Source organism: Myxine glutinosa, chromosome 13, assembly GCF_964187855.1.
Source record: "Myxine glutinosa chromosome 13, kmMyxGlut1.1, whole genome shotgun sequence".
In the NCBI taxonomy this organism is placed as follows: domain Eukaryota; kingdom Metazoa; phylum Chordata; class Myxini; order Myxiniformes; family Myxinidae; genus Myxine; species Myxine glutinosa.
In genome coordinates, this window is record NC_136273.1 from 58,653,416 (window position 1) to 58,676,208 (window position 22,793).

Below are 22,793 nucleotides of genomic sequence, written 5' to 3' on the forward strand. Positions count from 1 at the left end.
CTGCCCAGCATAACCAAACCGCCCAGCATAACCAAACCGCACATCATAACCAAACCACCCAGCATAACCAAACCGCACATCATAACCAAACCACCCAGCATAACCAAACCACACATCATAACCAAACCACCCAGCATAACCAAACCACCCAGCACAAACAAACAACCCAGCATAACCAAACCGCACATCATAACCAAACCGCACATCATAACCACACCACCCAGCATAACCAAACCACCCAGCATAACCAAACCGCACATCATAACCAAACCGCACATCATAACCACACCACCCAGCATAACCAAACCACCCAGCATAACCAAACCACCCAGCATAACCCAAACACACAACATAATCAAACTAGTCCAAAATAACCCTTGCCAAGAAAATGTTTTGGCTACACGAATCGTCTTTAAAGAGTCTTGGTAAGATGATTATTCTGTCAATGATAACAATGATGATGACGATGATGATGATGATGATGCCACTCACAGCTAACCAATCTGCATCAATGTTGCTCTCTTTTCTTGTGTCTACAACCCATTACCAATGTTTTAATCCTATCATGAACCCACAAAGAAAAAGAGGAAGAATGATTACGTTAAAGCGCGGCGTTACGCGCGCTGCTTGTGAGCAAGGAGGAAGCGGACAAGCGGTAACATATAAACGTCTTTATTGTAAGACTACACTGTAACACTGAACTCCTCCGGGCTGGTCGCCCGGTGTATATCATGAGGCCACGCCTACCCCTCGGGCGTGGCCACCGCCCACTTGGTGCGTGGAATGATGTCACCACGCCAGTGGGCTTTTGTGTCCGCCACACGCGCCCCCCCAGAATTCCCGCGCACCTGGAGGGCCAGTTTGTGGGGCAGACGAATGACCCGGCCGAAGCGCCCCCTGGCGATCGGCGGCGTCCGGGGTGCAGGGATACCAGGTGGGATGCCCCTGGCTGCCCCTGGGATGGGTGCAGGACCGGGGGGCGCCGTGGCGGCGGGGCTGGGCGGTGCCGGGGGTCCGCCCGCAGGAGGGCGGCCCCGACGTGGGGGTCGGGCCACTGGCGGTGGATGGTCCACATCGAGGTGGGCCGGCTTGAGGCGGTCTACCGAAACGCGGTCAGGAGTACCGCCGATGTCCAGGGTGAAGTGCTTCGCCCCGGTCTCCAGCACGCGGAAAGGCCCGTCGTACGGGGGCCGCAGTGGTGTCCGATGGGCATCGTGGCGGACGAAGACGTACTCCGCCGTGCGAAGCTCCGGGGCGACGTGCGTCGGTGGGTGCCCGTGGCATGCCGTGGGCACCGGGGCGAACCTCTGGGCGGTCTCTTGCAGAGCGGAGCGCTGCTGTGCCGCGGACCATGGTGCCGTGGAGTCGGGGAGGAACTCGCCCGGCACCCGCAGCGGTTGCCCGAAGACCAACTCCGCCGCGGATGCGCGCAGGTCCTCCTTGGGCGCCGTCCGGAGGCCCAGCAGGACCCAGGGGAGCCTGTCGACCCAGCCGCCGTCGCGGAGGGTGGCCCGGAGCGCGGCCTTCAATGAGCGGTGAAATCGCTCACACAGGCCGTTAGCCTGGGGGTGGTAGGCCGTGGTTCGGTGCAGCCGGACCCCGAGCCCCTGCGCAACCGCCCCCCAGAGCTCCGAGGTGAACTGGGGGCCGCGGTCGGATGAGATGTCTGAGGGGCGCCGAACCGGGCGACCCAGGTGGCGATGAAAGCCTGCGCGACATCGGCCGCCGTTGTCGACGCCAAGGGCACGGCCTCCGGCCACCGGGTGGTGCGGTCCACCATGGTGAGGACGTGGGTGAAACCCCGCGAGGGGGGCAGAGGTCCCACCAGGTCCACGTGGACGTGGTCAAACCGGCGTTCCGGCACCGTGAACGGGGCCAACGGGGCCTGGGTGTGCCGGTGCACCTTGGCGCGCTGGCACGCGAGGCATGTCCTGGCCCAGCCGCGGACGGCCTTCCGGAGGCCATGCCAGACGAACTTGTCGGCGATCAGCCTTTGGGAGGCCCTCGCGCCCAGGTGGGACAGGCCGTGGATGGCGTCAAACACCTGGCGCTGCCAGCCCGCGGGCACAATGGGGCGAGGACGCCCGAGGGAGACGTCGCACAAGAGGGCCGCGCCCGCGCCGTCGAACGGCACCTCGGTGACGCGGAGGCCCGTGACGGCGGTCCGCAAGGCCTGGACGTCGGGGTCAGCGGCCTGGTCCGCTGCCATCCGGGCATAGTCGATGCCGAGGTGGACTGCGTGGGCGACGGCCCGGGAAAGGCAATCCGCAACCGGGTTGTCCTTCCCCGCGACGTGCTGGATGTCCGTCGTGTACTCGGACACGGCCGAGAGGTGACGCTGCTGCCGGGCCGACCACGGCTCGGTGACCTTGCCCATCGCGAAGATCAGCGGCTTGTGGTCGACGAAGGCAGTGAACGCCCGGCCCTCGAGCAGATGGCGGAAGTGCCTGACCGCCAAGTGAAGTCCGAGCAACTCGCGGTCGAAGGTACTGTAACGGCGTTCGGGCAGGCGAAGCTGCCGGCTAAAGAACGCCAGCGGTTGCCAAGCTCCACGCACCCATTGCTCGTGCACCGCGCCACCGCGTAGTCCGAGGCATCGGTGGTGAGGGCGATCGGTGCATCGGGCGCCGGGTGCGCGAGCATGGTGGCGTTAGCCAAGGCGAGCTTCGCGCCCGTGAACGCCGTGTCCATCTGCTCGGTCCAGGTAACGTCGCCTTTGCCCGGCTTACCTCGGAGAGCTTCGTGCAGGGGGCGCAGGAGCTGGGCGATACGGGGCAGGAACCGATGGTAAAAGTTCACCATGCCCAGGAACTCCTGCAGCCCTCTGATCGTGCGGGGGCGCGGAAACCCCTTCACCGCCTCCACCTTGGCCGGCAGGGGGACGGCTCCGTGCCTGGTGACACGGTGCCCCAGAAAATCGATTGTGGCGGCGCCGAACCGGCACTTTGCGGGGTTCACAATCAGGCCATGCTGGCCCAGGCGTTCGAAGAGCGTGCGGAGGTGGCGTAGGTGCTCTTCGCGGGACGCGCTGGCGACGAGGATATCGTCCAGGTAGACGTAGACAAAATCCAAGTCGCGCAGGACGCTGTCCATCAGTCGCTGGAACGCCTGAGCCGCATTCTTCAGACCGAAGGGCATGCGCAGGAACTCGAAGAGTCCGAATGGCGTGATGACCGCCGTCTTCGGGACGTCCTCCGGCCTGACGGGGACCTGATGGTAGCCGCGTATGAGGTCCACCTTCGAGAAGAAGGACCTGCCCGCCAAACGGGCGGAAAAGTCCTGAATGTGGGGGACGGGGTAGCGGTCGGGAGTCGTGGCGTCATTGAGACGGCGATAGTCCCCGCACGGTCGCCATCCCCCGCCGGGCTTCGGCACGATGTGCAGCGGCGACGCCCAAGCGCTCTCTGAGCGCCGAACGATGCCGAGTCGCTCCAGGGTAGCGAACTCCGCTTTTGCCACCGCCAGCTTCGTCGGCTCGAGGCGGCGTGCCCGGGCGTAGACCGGTGGCCCGACGGTGGGGATGTGATGGGCCACCCCGTGCTTGACGGCCCCCGCCGAGAAGGTGGGCCGCGTGAGGGCCGGGAAGCCGGCGAGGAGGCGGGTGAATGCGTCCGCTGCCGGAAGCGTACAGACCAACGTGGCCGGAACCGAATCGTTCGGCAAGCCGCTTGGCAAGCCGCTCGTTGAGCTGGGCAACGCACATGCGAGCGAGCTGAACGTCTCGGCCTGGACAAGCCGTCTGTGCTTGACGTCGACCAGGAGCCCATTAGCGCACAGGAAGTCCGCGCCAAGCAGTGCCATGGGCACGTCGGCGGTGACGAACGTCCATCGGAAAACCTGCCCTCCAAACCGCAGAGAGAGGCAGCGTTTTCCGTACGTACGGATGGGCGTCCCGTTCGCGGCAAGCAGCGCGGGGCCCCCACACGCGGCGTGCTTGTCTGACGTGCCGGCGGGAATGACACTCACCTGTGCTCCCGTGTCGCACAGGTAACGGCGCCCGGAGAAGGTGTCCGTTATGAACAGCAGGCTGCTCGAACGGCCGGCGCTCATCGCCACAATTGAGCGCCGGCCCGGGCGTTTCCCGACCCGTTGAAGGAGCACGGCGGATGACACCGCCGAGCTTCGTGGCCGAACTTGGCGTGGAACCAGCACCAGGTGGTGGAGCTGGAGGAGCGCGGCTGGCTCCGCCAGGCCGGTGGAGTCGACGGGTTTCCCCGCGGTGGCGGTTTTCGCCGCGGCGGTGGGCGGGGCGTGGCGGCGTTCACGAGGTGCGTATCAGCATGCTGCTGAACTTCAGCGTGCTGTAGAAGATGATGCTGTGGAACATCAGCGTCGAAGGCCGTGACGGCCACGCCAACGCTCGCCCGCGTGTCCGAAGCGGCGAAGTACTTGTCCGCCTCGGCCGCCAATGCTCGGGGTTCCGTTAGCCCGGTCCCGGCCAACGCGAGGCGAACCTGCGCTGGAAGTTGGCGACGGAAAAGCGCCCGGAATAGCGAACCGGGGGCTTCGTCGCCCAACAGTGACAGCATATGGTCCATTCGGACCGACGGGCGCGTCTCACCGAGCTCGGGGAGATCCAGGAGGCGGTCGGCCCGTGCGTCGTCCGTGAGGCTGAACGTGGCTAGGAGTAGCCGCTTGAGTGCCTCGTACTTGTGGCCGTCCGGTGGGTGGCGAAGGACGGACACAACTCGAGCGGCCGTGCCGGGCCCGAGGGAGGCGACGACGTGGCAGTAGCGCGTGTCATCGCCGGTGAGGTGCCGAAGCTGAAATTGGGCTTCGGCCTGGACGAACCAGACTTCGGCCTGAGCCTCCCAAAATTCCGGAAGTTTGACGAAGGCGGCCATGGCGATGGCGTCGCGTGTGGAAGGATCGCTCCGGCAGATCCAACGTCGAGGGTCACCAGTAAAGCGCGGCGTTACGCGCGCTGCTTGTGAGCAAGGAGGAAGCGGACAAGCGGTAACATATAAACGTCTTTATTGTAAGACTACACTGTAACACTGAACTCCTCCGGGCTGGTCGCCCGGTGTATATCATGAGGCCACGCCTACCCCTCGGGCGTGGCCACCGCCCACTTGGTGCGTGGAATGATGTCACCACGCCAGTGGGCTTTTGTGTCCGCCACAACGTCGTACATGACCTTTATAAAATTCATAAAAATTGCTGCATTCACCTTTAGTAATGAAAATGTTATTTTACAAACGACCGTGAGTTATTATGACGGTAATTGCATTACAAAGTATTCAATGAATACTCATAGAGGAAAAAGAGAAGTGATAGAAAAACCCCGATACAATACCCCTGACTATTCGTCGGCAAAGTCATTAGTAATGATTCACATTCAATGTTTATTAGAGCTTTAATCAACTTACACGAGGTCACAACAACAGAACTTATCCAATAGGAACACATGAACCCTCTGGGTCATTATTCGAGATGGTGCCAAAGTCCGTTTTCCTCGGAAATCGAAATGTCTGCATAACGTCCGGAAGTACCAGACACGCGGTGGCGATACTTTGCTTGATTACCCTTGGAGTGAAAATCTTTCAATCCAAACCTCACCGTATCCGTATATGAACCACACCATGTAAGTGGTTTTGTAAAGTTATCGGAGGATGATCAGTATTGCATGTTTGAGGATGTTCGAGACGCGTCTCACAGCAGAAAGTTTGCTGGCAAAAGCAGCAATAACTAGAACGCCACTCAGTAGAGCGCATACTCCCACCGTGGGTCAAGTTGGAATAGTACGATTTCACAAAAGTTTCAGGGAGTTCAGTGACAACACAAGACACACTACACAGATATATATTTAGAATATATAGAAGATAATGTTAAAAAAAAAAAAAAAAAAATTTCACTTACATTTTCGGATTCAGCGTTTAATTCTATATAAGTAATAATAATAATAATAATAATACATTTATTTTATATAGCGCTTTTCAAGAAGCCCAAAGACGCTTTGACAGAGTACAAAAAAACAAGTGCAAAAAGACAAAAATCAACAGGGAAATAATCAAAGCAAAAGGAGGGAGAAGGAGAAGAGATAGTCAGGGGTTAAATGCTGTGGGTTAAATGTTGAATGCAGTGTTGAACAGGTGGGTCTTGAGTGATGTTTTGAATATGGTGAGTGAGGAGGAGTCTCTGATGGTGTGAGGTAGTGAGTTCCAGAGGGTGGGAGCAGTGATGGAGTAGGCCCTGTCCCCCCAGGATCTGAATTTGGTCCGGATGGGGGGGGGGGTCAGGAGGTTGGTACCAGCAGTGCACAGGTTGCGGGTGGGAGTGTGTCTGTAGAGGAGGTCAGCCAGGTAGGATGGGGCCAGGTTATGGAGGGCTTTGTAGGTCAAGAGGAGGATTTTGTACTGGATTATCTGGGGGATGGGGAGCCAGTGAAGCTTGTAAAGGACGGGGGTGATGTGGTCACGGGTCCGGGAATGGGTGAGTAGACGGGCAGCGGAGTTCTGAATGTATTGGAGTTTATTGGTGATTATTGAGGGTGAACCATAGAGGAGGCTGTTGCAGTAGTCCAGACGGGAGGTGATGAAGGCGTGGATGAGGGTTTCTGCAGCCGTGGAGGAGAGGGATGGACGGAGACGGGCGATGTTTTTCAGGTGAAAGAAGGCTGTCTTTGTGATCTGTTTAGTGTATTTGTCGAAGGAGAGGGTTTGGTCAAAGATGATGCCAAGATTCCGGATGTGAGGGGAGGTGGATACTGGGAAACCGTCGATGTTGAGGGCGAAGTTATGGGTGGATTTGGTGAGCGTTTTTGGGCCAATGATGATTATTTCAGATTTATCATAGTTAAGTTTCAGGAAGTTGATTTGAAGCCAGGATTTTATTTCAGTGATGCAATTTGTCAGGATAGAGTGAGTGGCGGTGGAGACGGACTTGGTGGAGATGAAAAGCTGGATGTCATCGGCGAAGCAGTGGAATTGGAGACCATGACGGCGGATTAAGTGACCAAGGGGGGACAGGTAAAGGATGAAGAGGAGGGGGCCAAGAACTGAACCTTGGGGGAGGGGAGCAGTGGGGGATTTGCAGTTATTGATGGAGATGAACTGGCGTCTGTCAGAGAGGTATGATTTGATCCAAGAGAGGGCATTGCCGGTAATGTTAAAGGTGGTTTCAAGTCGGGTGAAGAGGATGGTGTGATTGATGGTGTCAAAGGCGGCGCTGAGGTCGAGAAGGACGAGAATGTTGAGGTTGCCAATGTCAGAGGAGAGGAGAAGGTCGTTGGTGATTTTGAGGAGAGCAGTTTCAGTACTGTGGTTGGAGCGGAATCCGGATTGGAATGTTTCATACAGGTTATTGGCAGAGAGGTGATGTTTGAGTTGAGTGGCTACAGCGCGTTCCAAAACTTTTGACAGAAAGGGTAGGTTGGAGATGGGTCTGAAGTTGTTTCGGGTGTCAGGGTTGAGTCCAGGTTTTTTCAGAATGGGGGTAACAGCAGCAATTTTGAGGGATGGTGGGACGATGCCTGTAGACAGGGAGGAGTTTATTGTTGCAATGATAAAGTGGAGAGAGAGCAGGAAGGGAGGCCTTGACAAAACTGGAGGGGATGGGGTCAAGAGTGCAGGTGGCAGTTTTCATTCCTATGAGGAGTTCAGAGAGGTCAGTAGGGTAGACTGGGGAGAATTGAGACAGGGGTTGGCAGGATAAGGGGGGGCAGGTGGTTTGAGGGGGAGCGGGTGTGGTGGTGGTTAAGCTGTTGTAGATGTTGTCAATTTTGAGTGTATTTTGAGGCATGTGTGACTTCAAATAAAATTGTAAGCCAGGCAAAACGTTAGTTTCATTCCTTAGGGATACAACATGTAAAACTGGCCCAAACGTCAAAACAAAACTCGCTCATTTTAAGTCGTACAAGCTAATGCGACCACTCATTCTTCTGGGAAGAATCCCCTGCACATGCTTGTCACACTTATAACTCACCTAAGTCTTTATAAGTTCATCATATACTGACACCGCGATTGACATTCGCTAAGCTAAATGTTGATATCCCTTCTGAGGTTAAAAAAAAAAAACAGTTTTAAAGCATTATACGTATCAAACGATACATTTTATGAAACGGGGAAACCGAATACACACTTTGTGGTTTTAAAATGACAGAATATGTCTTTATTAGAAAAAAAAAAAGAACCCTGAAGACGACGCTGCTAACAAAATACACCGCTGAGTGCTGTATCGCATAACCACGAGTTTAAACTACATTTACAACAAATATGAAAACTATTTTCATATCACAATGTTAAATATAGAATATGTAGAAGATAATGTTTAAAAAAAATGAGCCCTATCTTCCAATGGTAAACAATCCTTCAAAAAATTCCTGGATCCGGAATAATATCCTGAGCTTCACCAAAAACTAATCAATTCTTCCTTATCCCAAGCGCAATCATCCCACCAACTTTCATCCAAATCCGTTCAGAACTTTTCCAGATATCTTGTTCACAAACACACGAACACACATACACACGGACGGACACGATCGAATGCATTACTCCCTGGCGGGAGTAATAATCTTTCTTTGGTGGCTTACCATTGGCATTGGGCTTCGGCTGATGCCGGCGGCCCAGATGATCTTGTAGCTGGCGGCGAATATGGCAGTCGTGGAGATCGCGTACAAAAGGGTGCTTGAGCAGAAGGTCAGTTGGCGGCCTTTGCCTGTAGTCTTTCATCAAGCACGTCTGAGTAAACTGCTGAAAACGTGGGGTCCTGTTGGTAGCAGCGTGTGGGAGGGGTGGGGGGGAAGGGTGAGGAAGGGGATGTGGTGGGATGATGTTAGAGGTTGCAGTCATTCAGCATTGTATGGGAAAACTGAGACGGAGTCAAAAGCCAAGTTGGTATATTTATCTTTATGACATAACTGAGACGACCGTGCTATTAAATAATGATGATCACACCGGAAGTAGTGAAAATTTGGGTACCGGCTGGCAGGTCAATACAGAGGTATGCACACTCAACTCTAGGCTGTCTAACTTGGGCTTGAAACCTGACCCAGCTATAAACTGTCATCCTGGGGTTTCACAGGCATGGCCTGGCATCAATGTGTGTGTGTGTGTGTGTGTGTGTGTGTGTGTGTGTGTGTGTGTGTGTGTGTGTGTGTGTGTGTGTGTGTGTGTGTGTGTGTGTGTGTGTGTGTGTGTGTGTGGATCCGCCGTTTGGAGAGGTCCTGGGCTGAAAGGATCGAAACCTCGAGGAAGAACGGTGCCCGGCTGATGATCCATGCAGTCGGGGAACTAGTCAGTTGCTTACGGATTAAAGTTCTTGCTTTAGGTGGAGAAACTATGTTTGAGGTTTACAATTTAAATAAAGTTGAATATGGGATGTTGTGAAATTAACATCATTTACAACAATCCTTTAAATTATTTAAGTTTAGGAACAACCGATACTGTACAATTAATTAATTGTGTGTGTGTGTGTGTGTGTGTGTGTGTGTGTGTGTGTGTGTGTGTGTGTGTGTGTGTGTGTGTGTGTGTGTGTGTGTGTGTGTGTGTGTGTGTGTGAAAGAGGGATAGAATTGTAAGGAACAGAAATGAAAAAACGAGATGTGTGTGTGTGTGTGTGTGTGTGTGTGTGTGTGTGTGTGTGAAAGAGGGATAGAATTGTAAGGAACAGAAATGAAAAAACGAGATGTGTGTGTGTGTGTGTGTGTGTGTGTGTGTGTGTGTGTGTGTGTGTGTGTGTGTGTGTGTGTGTGAAAGAGGGATAGAATTGTAAGGAACAGAAATGAAAAAACGAGATGTGTGTGTGTGTGTGTGTGTGTGTGTGTGTGTGTGTGTGTGTGTGTGTGTGTGTGTGAGAGAGATCATTCAGATAGATGTTCAACTGAGTGCTCTGTCTGCCATCATTAGTTGGTGGACATTCAAGTAGAGTACGTGAGCTATTGCCGGCACCCTAAATAAATTACAAATTCCTGCAATGACTTAGAAGCCTGCTTGGAAGACAACGGCAAATGACCCAGGGTAACCCTTACCAATATACTGCTTCAGCATGGTACATGGTACACCTCATCCTCATCATCATAATAGCGATGAATTAATCAAATGAGTTTAGCATAACCCCTCCGGATATCTTCATACATCCTACTACTACCCATTCCCCACTGCCAAGCAGTCAAGTGCAATTATTGCAACATTCCCTCCACCCCATCCTCTAATGCTGCTCCTCCACGAGTCTCAATTTTGTACAACGAAAAGGATAATATTGCAAAGTGTATCACGTTAGATCATATAATTAAATTTAAAATAATCCCAGCTATGAACTCCCTGGAAATGTGTATAACAAAAAATAAGGATAATACTCTTATCTTGCCAAAGAACACGATCCGTTGATCAAATCATGGTGCACAATCGAACACGGATGTTCACATCCAAGTCAGTATCTATTCGGTATGGATAGAATTTTTTTTTTAAGGATAGAAATAGGGGCATTTTTACCTGCCCCGGATAGATTGGGTGCAGCAACAGGAAAAGGGCAGAGTTGATATGAATTTTTAAGACGTTCCAGGTTTGCTTTTTGATCCAGTTTGTGGAAAAGCCCAGGAAGGGATGTGCTGGGTTGGACCTGTTTTTGAGTAACTCCCTGAACTGGGGTATAGCGACCACAACGTAGTAAGCGTAACTCTATTGTTGAGATGTGAAGTTCGGGATCGTGGTGCAAGGCTAGTGGATTTTTGGAGGGCAATCTGAGGGTACGAGAAGTGATTTGTGTGTTTTAGATTGGGTAAAGTCAATGAGTGGGTGGTCTGCATCAGAGAAATGGGCAACCTTTAAGGGCGAAATGCGTATGGTGCAGAGTCGGTATATTCCAGCGAGGGGTAATAGGTAGAGGCAGAAAGGATAATATGCATCCTCGAGTATTGGTGGAGGTGGCAGAGCAGATAAGTGTGAGTGTGGACGCGGTGTGATTTCTGCCCAGTGCTCTGAATGTCAAAGTGAAGATTCACAGAAGCGCGGGTAAACGGCGGGAGTAACTATACGCACCATCCTCATACCGCGCCTTAAGATGCAATATTAATGTGGACTCCTCATTTTACCTCATTTTACCTCCGCGCTTTTACCGCGCTCCTCATTTTACCTGCACTGTTTTCCATCGGTGCTAGGTTTGAGATTGCCGGGAGCATTCGTACTGTATATATACTGTATGTGTGTATATGGGACTGACATAAGCTTATGGGACTGGCATAAGCTTGGGACTAATGCAAAGGCCGTTGTTGGGAAATCGCTCCTGCTCTGCTTGCCGCCCGGGTCGACCGTCCGTCTACATGTTTTTTTGTTTTTTTTAACAAAGGTGTTTTAAAACTTGGATTGAAGGGTAACAGATATATTTAAAAAAAAAATAACCACCTTTAGAGGCCATTTTTCCCCGCAAAGCGGGGGTTGGCCTTTTTTGGGAACCGTGGTTGTTGTTGTTTTTCGGTCCCCTTTTTGAAGCAATGTTTTACAGCTGGATGCCCTTCCTGACGCCAACCCTTTTTGCCACCTTTAACGACAAACAGGGAATTACCAGTGAACTGGTACTCAATTAGCCGACCTCGGAAGGATGACAGGCTGAATTGCCCCCTGGCGTTAATTCAGCAATCGACCGGGATTCGAGACCGGGATTCGAACCCAGGATCCTTGGTTTTTTTTTAATCCTAAGCCGGCACCCTAGCCGCTAGCCCAACAGCAGGGAAGGGTAACAAATGTAACACCATTATTTAAGAAAGGTTTCAGAGAAGAATTGGGGAATTATAGACCTGGTATCTTGACTTCAGCTATCGGAAAGGGGTTGAAGACGTTAATTAAGGAACGGAAAAGGAAACGTTTAAATAATTTCAAACTGAATAAAAGTAGTCAGCATTGATTTACCAAAGGGAGATCTAATTTAACAAATCTATTGGGGTTCTTTGAAGTAGTTTCTGATCGAGTGGATGAGAGAAGTACAGTGAATGTAGTGTATCTAGACTTTCAGAATAGAATGGGGTTAGGTAAGGTGAGGGCTTGCGGAGTAGCAACACTGGATTGGAAGATGGTTTATACACAGTTTATAGAACAAACATTGGTGATCTCGGGGCACGACCAGAGATCACCTCTTCTTTGCTCATTGGAATGCATACCAAACTCGTCCTACCACTGGTTTGGTCCACCTTTAGATGTGCCCTCGGGGCACCCTGAGATCACCAATAAACACAAACATTTGTTGAAGGGCCTCTTCACCAGAACTTTACACCGGAACTTCTAGTGAAAGGTCCATCACCTTTTTTTGCACGTTTGCCGTTTCATTTGCAACATTTTCATTACTCATCCAGATATCGTTCACGTCTTCCAGATGCAATAGTGATGGAAATCCAAAGCAAATTATATATTCTTGCGCTTAAGGTTTCATTTATTTGACGTTCTGGGTTCGGTATGAGGACTTTGAACCCAGAACATCATATGTGTAAATTGTAATGCAGCCTCCTATATACTACATCATACATTTTGCGTGGAAGACATATTTGGGTCACCTTTTGCTCCGTTCTCTAAAAGCTTGCTGTTACGGCCAAAGGCAATCTCAGAGCACCTATTATGGATAGCTCCAACAGTGTCCTGAGATCACCTTTGTTATATAAATACAGCCTTAGTGATAGGAAGGAAGGACTGGCTGTGAGTCGGAAGATGTCTGGCTGTGAGGATGTAAGTAGTGAGGTACCTCAGGGATCAGTACTGGGACCATTATTACTCATAATTTACATCAATGATTTGGATAGTGGGTTAAGAGTCAGATTTCTAAATTTGCAGATGTCACATAGCTTTGAGGTAAGGTATCAAGATAACAGGAAGAGTAGGTATCAAGATAACAGGTAGAGTAGGTATCAAGATAACAGGTAGAGTAGGTATCAAGATAACAGGAAGAGTAGGTATCAAGTTAACAGGAAGGGTAGATATCAAGATAACAGGTAGAGTACGTATCAAGATAACAGGAAGAGTAGGTATCAAGATAACAGGTAGAGTAGGTATCAAGATAACAGGTAGAGTAGGTATCAAGATAACAGGTAGAGTAGGTATCAAGATAACAGGTAGAGTAGGTATCAAGATAACAGGAAGAGTAGGTATCAAGATAACAGGAAGGGTAGGTATCAAGATAACAGGTAGAGTACGTATCAAGATAACAGGAGAGTAGGTATCAAGATAACAGGAGAGTAGGTATCAAGATAACAGGACGGGTAGGTATCAAGATAACAGGAAGAGTCGGTATCAAGATAACAGGAGAGTAGGTATCAAGATAACAGGAAGGGTAGGTATCAAGATAACAGGAAGAGTCGGTATCAAGATAACAGGAAGAGTCGGTATCAAGATAACAGGAAGAGTAGGTATCAAGATAACAGTTAGAGTAGGTATCAAGATAACAGGAAGAGTAGGTATCAAGATAACAGGAAGAGTAGGTATCAAGATAACAGGAAGGGTAGGTATCAAGATAACAGGAAGGGTAGGTATCAAGATAACAGGAAGAGTCGGTATCAAGATAACAGGAAGAGTAGGTATCAAGATAACGGGAAGAGTAGGTATCAAGATAACAGGAAGAGTAGGTATCAAGATAACAGGAAGGGTAGGTATCAAGATAACAGGAGAGTAGGTATCAAGATAACAGGAAGGGTAGGTATCAAGATAACAGGAAGGGTAGGTATCAAGATAACAGGAAGAGTCGGTATCAAGATAACAGGAAGAGTAGGTATCAAGATAACAGGAAGAGTAGGTATCAAGATTCAGTATACAAAAAAAAAAAAAAAAAAAAAAAAAAAAAAACAGGAAGGGTAGGTATCAAGATAACAGGAAGAGTAGGTATCAAGATAACAGGAAGGGTAGGTATCAAGATAACAGGAAGAGTAGATATCAAGATAACAGGAAGGGTAGGTATCAAGATAACAGGAAGGGTAGGTATCAAGATAACAGGAAGAGTCGGTATCAAGATAACAGGAAGAGTAGGTATCAAGATAACAGGAAGGGTAGGTATCAAGATAACAGGAAGAGTAGGTATCAAGATAACAGGAAGGGTAGGTATCAAGATAACAGGAAGGGTAGGTATCAAGATAACAGGAAGGGTAGGTATCAAGATAACAGGAAGAGTAGGTATCAAGATAACAGGAAGGGTAGGTATCAAGATAACAGGAAGGGTAGGTATCAAGATAACAGGAAGGGTAGGTATCAAGATAACAGGAAGAGTAGGTATCAAGATAACAGGAAGGGTAGGTATCAAGATAACAGGAAGAGTAGGTATCAAGATAACAGGAAGGGTAGGTATCAAGATAACAGGAAGGGTAGGTATCAAGATAACAGGAAGGGTAGGTATCAAGATAACAGGAAGGGTAGGTATCAAGATAACAGGAAGGGTAGGTATCAAGATAACAGGAAGGGTAGGTATCAAGATAACAGGAAGGGTAGGTATCAAGATAACAGGAAGGGTAGGTATCAAGATAACAGGAAGGGTAGGTATCAAGATAACAGGAAGAGTAGGTATCAAGATAACAGGAAGGGTAGGTATCAAGATAACAGGAAGGGTAGGTATCAAGATAACAGGAAGGGTAGGTATCAAGATAACAGGAAGGGTAGGTATCAAGATAACAGGAAGGGTAGGTATCAAGATAACAGGAAGGGTAGGTATCAAGATAACAGGAAGAGTAGGTATCAAGATAACAGGAAGGGTAGGTATCAAGATAACAGGAAGGGTAGGTATCAAGATAACAGGAAGGGTAGGTATCAAGATAACAGGTAGAGTAGTAACAAGATGCAGAAAGTTTTGTCATGTCTGAAGCTCCCGTTAAAACAGGAACCTCAGCATCAAGTTAGACTCGGAAGATGGACTGAACAATCTTTTATTGCACTGTGTTCAATTAATTAATTCTAACTTTACTGTTCTCCAAGGAGCATTCCATTGGGCCAAAAAAATGGCGGCAAACGCACACGGAAACAGCTAGATGGCTGAAACACGTTTTCTAACCCTTTAAAGGATTTATTTGTGAAGTGAACATGGAAGAGGGTAATAAGCCGCTATAAACACAAACAGAATGAACCAAGCGAGTCAAATGAACACAAAGCGGGAAATGCGTATATTCAAACTTATGTACAAAGACAGCAATAAATAAAGCAAATCCTATCCCACTCGTCACCACACTCCACAGATCACACTCATGCAACAAACAATTGTAGGCAAGACATCCCTTTCTCTGATGCACAGGCTGGACACCAGATTCAAAATAGAACGCTTCAGGATCCAGGTGCGAGATGAATATCTCCCAAGAGCTGAGATGAGCACGATGAAGATGGTGTTTGGTGTGCAATGCCGGTGACGATTAACCTCCTCAACCAGGCCTCGTGGACTCCTTTGTCCTTATGTGATCGCCTCCTGGGTCTGATCTCCGTCCTCTTCCTCCACACTCCACAAACACAGGGTCTTCTCAGCTTGGGTCAATCCAGTAGACTAAATCACAACTAGTCCCCTCCAAAACTCCTTGATCAGTTTAGCCTGTCTCCTTCCACACGAGGATTTTGTGATCTCTCTCAGACTCTCAACAATGCGGCCTCTTCTTCCTCATTTAGGGGTATCTCCTGTTCCCTCCTTCCTCAAGTGAGGTCTCTTTCGTTCTTTTCCTCCTGGGTGGAGTTCTCTCCACTCGTAGGCCCGCCCATGGGGGCTGCACCAATACAAAAAAAAGGCTAATATAACTTCCGTCTCCACAGCACATTATGCTGCCATGGCTGGAGCACACTGGCCAGCCAGGCGTGTGCATCTCTGGTGAGACGTTCTCGCCTACTCGCCCCGCCTACCACATAAGGTGTTTATGCCAACAAATTATGGTCAAACCTATCTATAAATTAAACACACTGCCTCCTCAGCATAACGTGTAACAGACAACTTAACCTGCCAAATCCCTGTTACATGCCAATTTAATCGCTACTCAAAACACACAGACAATTATACACTTAGCGCAGTCTGGCTATGGATCCCCTCCCACCTCTACGTAACAGTATTGATACTTTTATAGATCGGGCAAAATGTTGGCAGATGCAAATTCACATAAACATAGGTGCTGGGGATGGGTAAGTGTGATGAAAAAAAAAAGGATTACATGATGCAAGAGGAAATTTTGGAGCATATCACAGAGAAGGATCTTGGGTGGTAATATATATGGTTGGGGGGGGTGTGGGGGGGACAGGGTAAGCAGACAGCACAGTGCCAGGCATCCATCGGTGAAGCAACGAGGGTTTAGGTTGTATTCAAAGGTGGATAACGTATAAATCAATAGAGCTGGTTTTAACACTGTGTAGGACTTTAGTGAGGCCTCATCTAGTATATTGTGTACAGTTTTGGTCACCACATCTGGGGAAGGACATAGCCACCATAGAGAGGATACAGTGTTGTGCTACTAGAGCGATTCTATGGCTAGCTTGACGAAGCTATGAGGAACTTTATACATAGGAGACAGTGTAGCGGTTGCCGCTGAACATACACAATCGCCTTACACCTGCCGAGGACGCAACCACGGAGCGATCGCTGTGCCAGGCTCGCCCAGACCGCCCGGAGACGCTCAGTCTCGCCTTTCCCGGGCATGCCCGGACTCGCCTTTCCCGGGCTCGCCCGGCCCATCTGGCGACACCCAGTCTCGCCATTCCCGGGCATGTCCAGGCACGCCTGGCCCATCCGGCGACACCCAGTCTCGCTGTTCCCGGGCATGTCCAGACTCGCCCAGGTCTCCCGGACACGCCCAGTCACGCCTTTTAAGGGCAAACGCTCCGGCATGAGATATTCGAGTGCTTGTATATAATGCTGCCCGATAAACGGGCTTTTCAGTTTTTACCCGAGTTGATTTGATGCAATAAAGAAACTCGGACGAATTCCAGCTTTTTGTCGCGTCCATTCTTTCGATTCGAGTTGGAGCACAGCTCCTTCATTGGTGACCTACCGACATGGACACGGCAGTTGCCCTCAAACTGCCTACCTTCTGGGAGGCTCACGTGGCGGTTTGGTTCACCCAGGCGGACTCCCAGTTCGCCCTGCGGGGCATCACCGCCGACGACACCCGCTTCCATCATGTGGTAGCAGCACTCGGCTCAGCCACCACGGCCCGCGCCCTCAGCCTCCTCCAGCACCCGCCAGCCGCTGAAAAGTACGGCGCGATCAAGAAGCTCCTCCTCGACGCTTTCGCCCTCTCATCGGCGGAACGCGCACGGCGCCTGCTCGACCTGCCCGAGCTCGGCGACACGCGCCCATCCGAGCGAATGGATTACATGCTCTCGTTGCTCGGGGAGCACGCCCCGGATTTTCTTTTTCAAGAGCTGTTCCTCCGTCAGCTGCCTAGCCAGGTACGCCTCGCCCTGGCAAGCACGCAGATCACGGATCCCCGCGCCCTCGCCAGGGAAGCCGACAAGATCTCCTCGGCAGGCCAACGCATCGGGGCAGCGACCTGGAGCCCGCCGCCGTCCGAAGCAACGCCCATGGCGCCCGAGCACCCGGCACGGTCGGCGGCCGAACTGCCGGCGCAATTGGCGGCCGCTACGCCGCGCCGACCGCCTCCAACACGACGACCGGGGCCTCCACCTGACCAGGCATGGTGTTACTACCATGCCAGGTTCGGACAAAAGGCCCGGACATGCCGACCCCCATGCACTTTCGGCAAGTCGGGAAACGGCCGGGCCGGCGTTCATTACCAGCCATGAGCGCCGGCCACACGGGCAACTTACTTTTTATCAGCGACAAAGCGTCCGGACCGCGCTTCCTGTGTGACACCGGCGCCCAACTGAGCGTCATACCCGCCTCCGATCAGGACAGGCAGTCCGCGGTTTGCGGCCCCTCCTTGGTGGCGGCCAACGGATCGGCCATCCGCACCTTCGGCCCGCGCAACGTCACCCTCTGCTTCGGCAGCCAGCGCTTTCATTGGACTTTTGTGACCGCAAGCGTGCCGATGGCTCTGCTGGGCGCCGACTTCCTCTGCGCACACGGGCTGCTGGTTGACGTCAAACGGCGTCGCCTCGTCAACGCCGAGACCTTCAGCTCCCTGGCATGCACGTTGAGCAGCTCCGCGCCGACTGAGCTAGCATGCGCCCTCCCGGCGGCGAAACGAGTTTGTTCGCCTGCTCACAGGGTTCCCGGCCCTCACGCGGCCGACGTTTTCGGCCGTCGTGGTACGACATGGTATCGAGCACCACATACCAACTACGGGCCCGCCGGTCTACGCCAGAGCCCGCCGCCTCGACCCAGCCAAGCTCGCCGTGGTCAAAGCCGAGTTCGACGCTTTGGAACACCTCGGCATCGTGCGGCGCTCCGATAGTGCGTGGGCTTCGCCACTACACATCGTACCGAAGCCGGGGGGCAGCTGGCGCCCATGTGGCGACTACCGCCGCCTTAACGACGTTACCACACCCGGCAGGTATCCGATCCCGCACATTCAAGACTTCTCTGCCCGTTTGGCAGGACGGGTCATTTTTTCGAAGATCGATTTGATACGGGGATACCACCAGGTACCTGTCAGGCCGGCCGACGTCCCAAAAACGGCCGTCATCACGCCATTCGGCTTATTCGAATTCCTTCGAATGCCATTTGGCCTCAAGAACGCGGCTCAGGCGTTCCAGCGCTTGATGGCGGCGTGCTGCGCGACCTGCCGTTCCTCTTCGTCTACCTGGACGACATCCTCGTCGCCAGCGCGTCCCGGGCCGAGCACCTCCTCCACCTGCGAACACTATTCGGGCGCCTCAGCGAGCACGGCCTAATCGTCAACCCGGCCAAATGCCACTTCGGCACGACGGCCGTTGATTTTTTGGGCCACCACATCACCAAGAACGGGGCCGTGCCACTGCCTACCAAGGTCGAGGCCATCACCGCGTTTCCGCGTCCCCGCTCCATCAAGGCCCTGCAGGAGTTCCTCGGAATGGTGAATTTCTATCACCGCTTCGTGCCCCGCGCTGCTCAGCTCATGCGGCCCCTCTACGAAGCCCTCCGGGGCAAGCCGGCCAAACACGACGTCGTCTGGTCCGCAGCCATGGATGCGGCATTTACAAGCTCAAAGCGGGCCCTCGCCGACGCAACACTGCTCGCTCACCCGATGCTCAACGCTCCCATCGCCCTCACCACGGATGCCTCCGACTACGCGGTGGGCGCCGTACATGAGCAATGGGTGAACGGGGTTTGGCAGCCACTCGCTTTTTTCAGCCGGCAACTCGGGCCGAACGAGCTCAAATATAGCACGTTTGACCGCGAGCTCCTCGGTCTACACCTGGCCGTTCGCCATTTCCGCCACCTCCTGGAGGGCCGACCCTTCACGGCTTTCGTCGACCACAAGCCGTTGGTTTACGCAATGGCCAAAGTCATGGAGCCGTGGTCGGCCCGCCAGCAGCGCCACCTCTCCGCCATGTCGGAGTTTACCACGGACATCCGGCACGTCGCCGGCAAAGACAACGCCGTGGCCGACTGTCTTTCTCGGGCCAGCGCGAACGCGGTCCACCTCGGCGTGGACTTCGCGCTTATGGCGGCTGAGCAGACCACCGACACCACGGTGCAAGCCCTCCGGGCGGCGGACACGGGCCTCCGGTTGGCCGACGTCCCCTTCGCGGACACTGTCCTGCTCTGCGACGTCTCCCAAGGCCAGCCTCGCCCCATCGTGCCCGTTACTTGGCAACGCCGCATCTCGGCCTCCCTCCACGGCCTTTCCCACCCGGCCCAGAAAGCTTCCCAGAAGCTGGTGTCAGCGCGATTCGTCTGGCACGGCCTTCGACAGGATGTCCGCGATTGGACCAGCACCTGCACGGCCTGCCAACAGACCAAGGTCCACCGACACACCCAGGCCCCGCTGGCACCTTTCACCGTGCCCGAACGGCGTTTCGACCACGTCAACGTGGACCTGGTGGGCCCCCTCCCCCCATCACAGGGTTTCACACACCTGCTCACCATGGTGGACAGGACCACCAGGTGGCCGGAGGCCGTTCCCCTCATCTCCACCACCACCGCCGACGTGGCGCAGGCTTTCATCGCCACCTGGATCGCCCGTTTCGGCGCACCGGCAGACATCTCTTCGGACCGCGGGCCGCAGTTCACCTCGGAGCTGTGGGGCGCGGTCGCCCGCAACCTGGGGGTCAGGCTCCACCATACCACGGCCTACCACCCCCAAGCCAACGGGTTGTGCGAGCGGTTTCACCGTTCCATGAAGGCCGCGCTCATGGCCGGCCTTCAGGGCGGCGGCTGGACCGACCGGCTACCATGGGTCCTTTTGGGCCTCCGCACGGCCCCCAAGGAGGACCTCCGGGCGTCCACCGCCGAGCTGGTCTACAGACAGCCGCTACGCGTCCCGGGTGAATTCGTGCCCGACGCTACCAGTCCCTGGTCCGCAGCTCGCCAGCGCTCGGACTTCCAGGAGACCGCCCGACGGTTTGCCCCCGTGCCAACGTCCCACCATGGTGACCCCCAGTCCTATGTCCGCCCAGCGCTTCGCACAGCGGAGTACGTTTTTGTGCATCATGACGCACACCGGGGGCCACTCAGGCCGCCGTACGACGGACCCTTACGGGTCCTGCGACGGGACGACAAGTCCTTCATCATCGACGTCGGCGGCAGGTCGGACCGGATTTCGGTGGACCGCCTCAAGCCGGCGCACGTGAACATCGACCAACCACCTCGGTTGGCCCTTCCTCCGCGGCGAGGCCGCCCCCCCATCCACGGTGCCACCCGCTCGACCACCCACCCCCACACCGGACCCCCTCCCCCCCCACAACCCTCCCGGGGTCACTTCGGCTGGGTCATCAGGACCCCCCTTAAATTGACCCTGCCGGTGCAAGTCGATTCTGGGGGGGCATGTGTAGCGGTTGCCGCTGAACATACACAATCGCCTTACACCTGCCGAGGACGCAACCACGGAGCGATCGCTGTGCTGGGCTCGCCCAGACCGCCCGGAGACGCTCAGTCTCGCCTTTCCCGGGCATGCCCGGACTCGCCTTTCCCGGGCTCGCCCGGCCCGTCCGGCGACACCCAGTCTCGCCGTTCCCGGACATGTTCAGGCATGCCCGGCCCGTCCGGCGACACCCAGTCTCGCCGTTCCCGGGCATGTCCAGACTCGCCCAGGTCTCCCGGACACGCCCAGTCGCGCCTTTTAAGGGCAAACACTCCGGCATGAGATATTCGAGTGCTTGTATATAATGCTGCCCGATAAACGGGCTTTTCAGTTTTTACCCGAGTTGATTTGATGCAATAAAGAAACTCAGACGAATTCCAGCTTTTTGTCGCGTCCATTCTTTCGATTCGAGTTGGAGCACAGCTCCTTCATTGGTGACCTACCGACATGGACACGGCAGTTGCCCTCAAACTGCCTACCTTCTGGGAGGCTCACGTGGCGGTTTGGTTCACCCAGGCGGACTCCCAGTTCGCCCTGCGGGGCATCACCGCCGACGACACCCGCTTCCATCATGTGGTAGCAGCACTCGGCTCAGCCACCACGGCCCGCGCCCTCAGCCTCCTCCAGCACCCGCCAGCCGCTGAAAAGTACGGCGCGATCAAGAAGCTCCTCCTCGACGCTTTCGCCCTCTCATCGGCGGAACGCGCACGGCGCCTGCTCGACCTGCCCGAGCTTGGCGACACGCGCCCATCCGAGCGAATGGATTACATGCTCTCGTTGCTCGGGGAGCACGCCCCGGATTTTCTTTTTCAAGAGCTGTTCCTCCGTCAGCTGCCTAGCCAGGTACGCCTCGCCCTGGCAAGCACGCAGATCACGGATCCCCGCGCCCTCGCCAGGGAAGCCGACAAGATCTCCTCGGCAGGCCAACGCATCGGGGCAGCGACCTGGAGCCCGCCGCCGTCCGAAGCAACGCCCATGGCGCCCGAGCACCCGGCACGGTCGGCGGCCGAACTGCCGGCGCAATTGGCGGCCGCTACGCCGCGCCGACCGCCTCCAACACGACGACCGGGGCCTCCACCTGACCAGGCGTGGTGTTACTACCATGCCAGGTTCGGACAAAAGGCCCGGACATGCCGACCCCCATGCACTTTCGGCAAGTCGGGAAACGGCCGGGCCGGCGTTCATTACCAGCCATGAGCGCCGGCCACACGGGCAACTTACTTTTTATCAGCGACAAAGCGTCCGGACCGCGCTTCCTGTGTGACACCGGCGCCCAACTGAGCGTCATACCCGCCTCCGATCAGGACAGGCAGTCCGCGGTTTGCGGCCCCTCCTTGGTGGCGGCCAACGGATCGGCCATCCGCACCTTCGGCCCACGCAACGTCACCCTCTGCTTCGGCAGCCAGCGCTTTCATTGGACTTTTGTGACCGCAAGCGTGCCGATGGCTCTGCTGGGCGCCGACTTCCTCTGCGCACACGGGCTGCTGGTTGACGTCAAACGGCGTCGCCTCGTCAACGCCGAGACCTTCAGCTCCCTGGCATGCACGTTGAGCAGCTCCGCGCCGACTGAGCTAGCATGCGCCCTCCCGGCGGCGAAACGAGTTTGTTCGCCTGCTCACAGGGTTCCCGGCCCTCACGCGGCCGACGTTTTCGGCCGTCGTGGTACGACATGGTATCGAGCACCACATACCAACTACAGGCCCGCCGGTCTACGCCAGAGCCCGCCGCCTCGACCCAGCCAAGCTCGCCGTGGTCAAAGCCGAGTTCGACGCTTTGGAACACCTCGGCATCGTGCGGCGCTCCGATAGTGCGTGGGCTTCGCCACTACACATCGTACCGAAGCCGGGGGGCAGCTGGCGCCCATGTGGCGACTACCGCCGCCTTAACGACATTACCACCCCCGGCAGGTATCCGATCCCGCACATTCAAGACTTCTCCGCCCGTTTGGCAGGACGGGTCATTT

At 54.0% G+C, this 22,793-nt stretch overlaps 1 protein-coding gene across 4 annotated transcripts in view; it reads right to left on the reverse strand.

The window, feature by feature from the left end:
- The window catches only part of LOC137415939 (traf2 and NCK-interacting protein kinase-like), a 353,089-nt gene that overhangs the window by 144,577 nt on the left and 185,719 nt on the right, over positions 1–22,793 (reverse strand). For all 4 annotated transcript variants that reach the window (XR_013621224.1, XM_078767554.1, XM_078767553.1 and 1 more), the window contains exon 10: positions 8,531–8,706. Coding sequence is in view for 3 of the 4 variants with exons in the window: in XM_078767554.1 (XP_078623680.1) it covers positions 8,531–8,706 (176 nt within the window). In the remaining variant the exon portion in view is untranslated. The remainder of the gene's footprint in view (positions 1–8,530; positions 8,707–22,793) is intronic.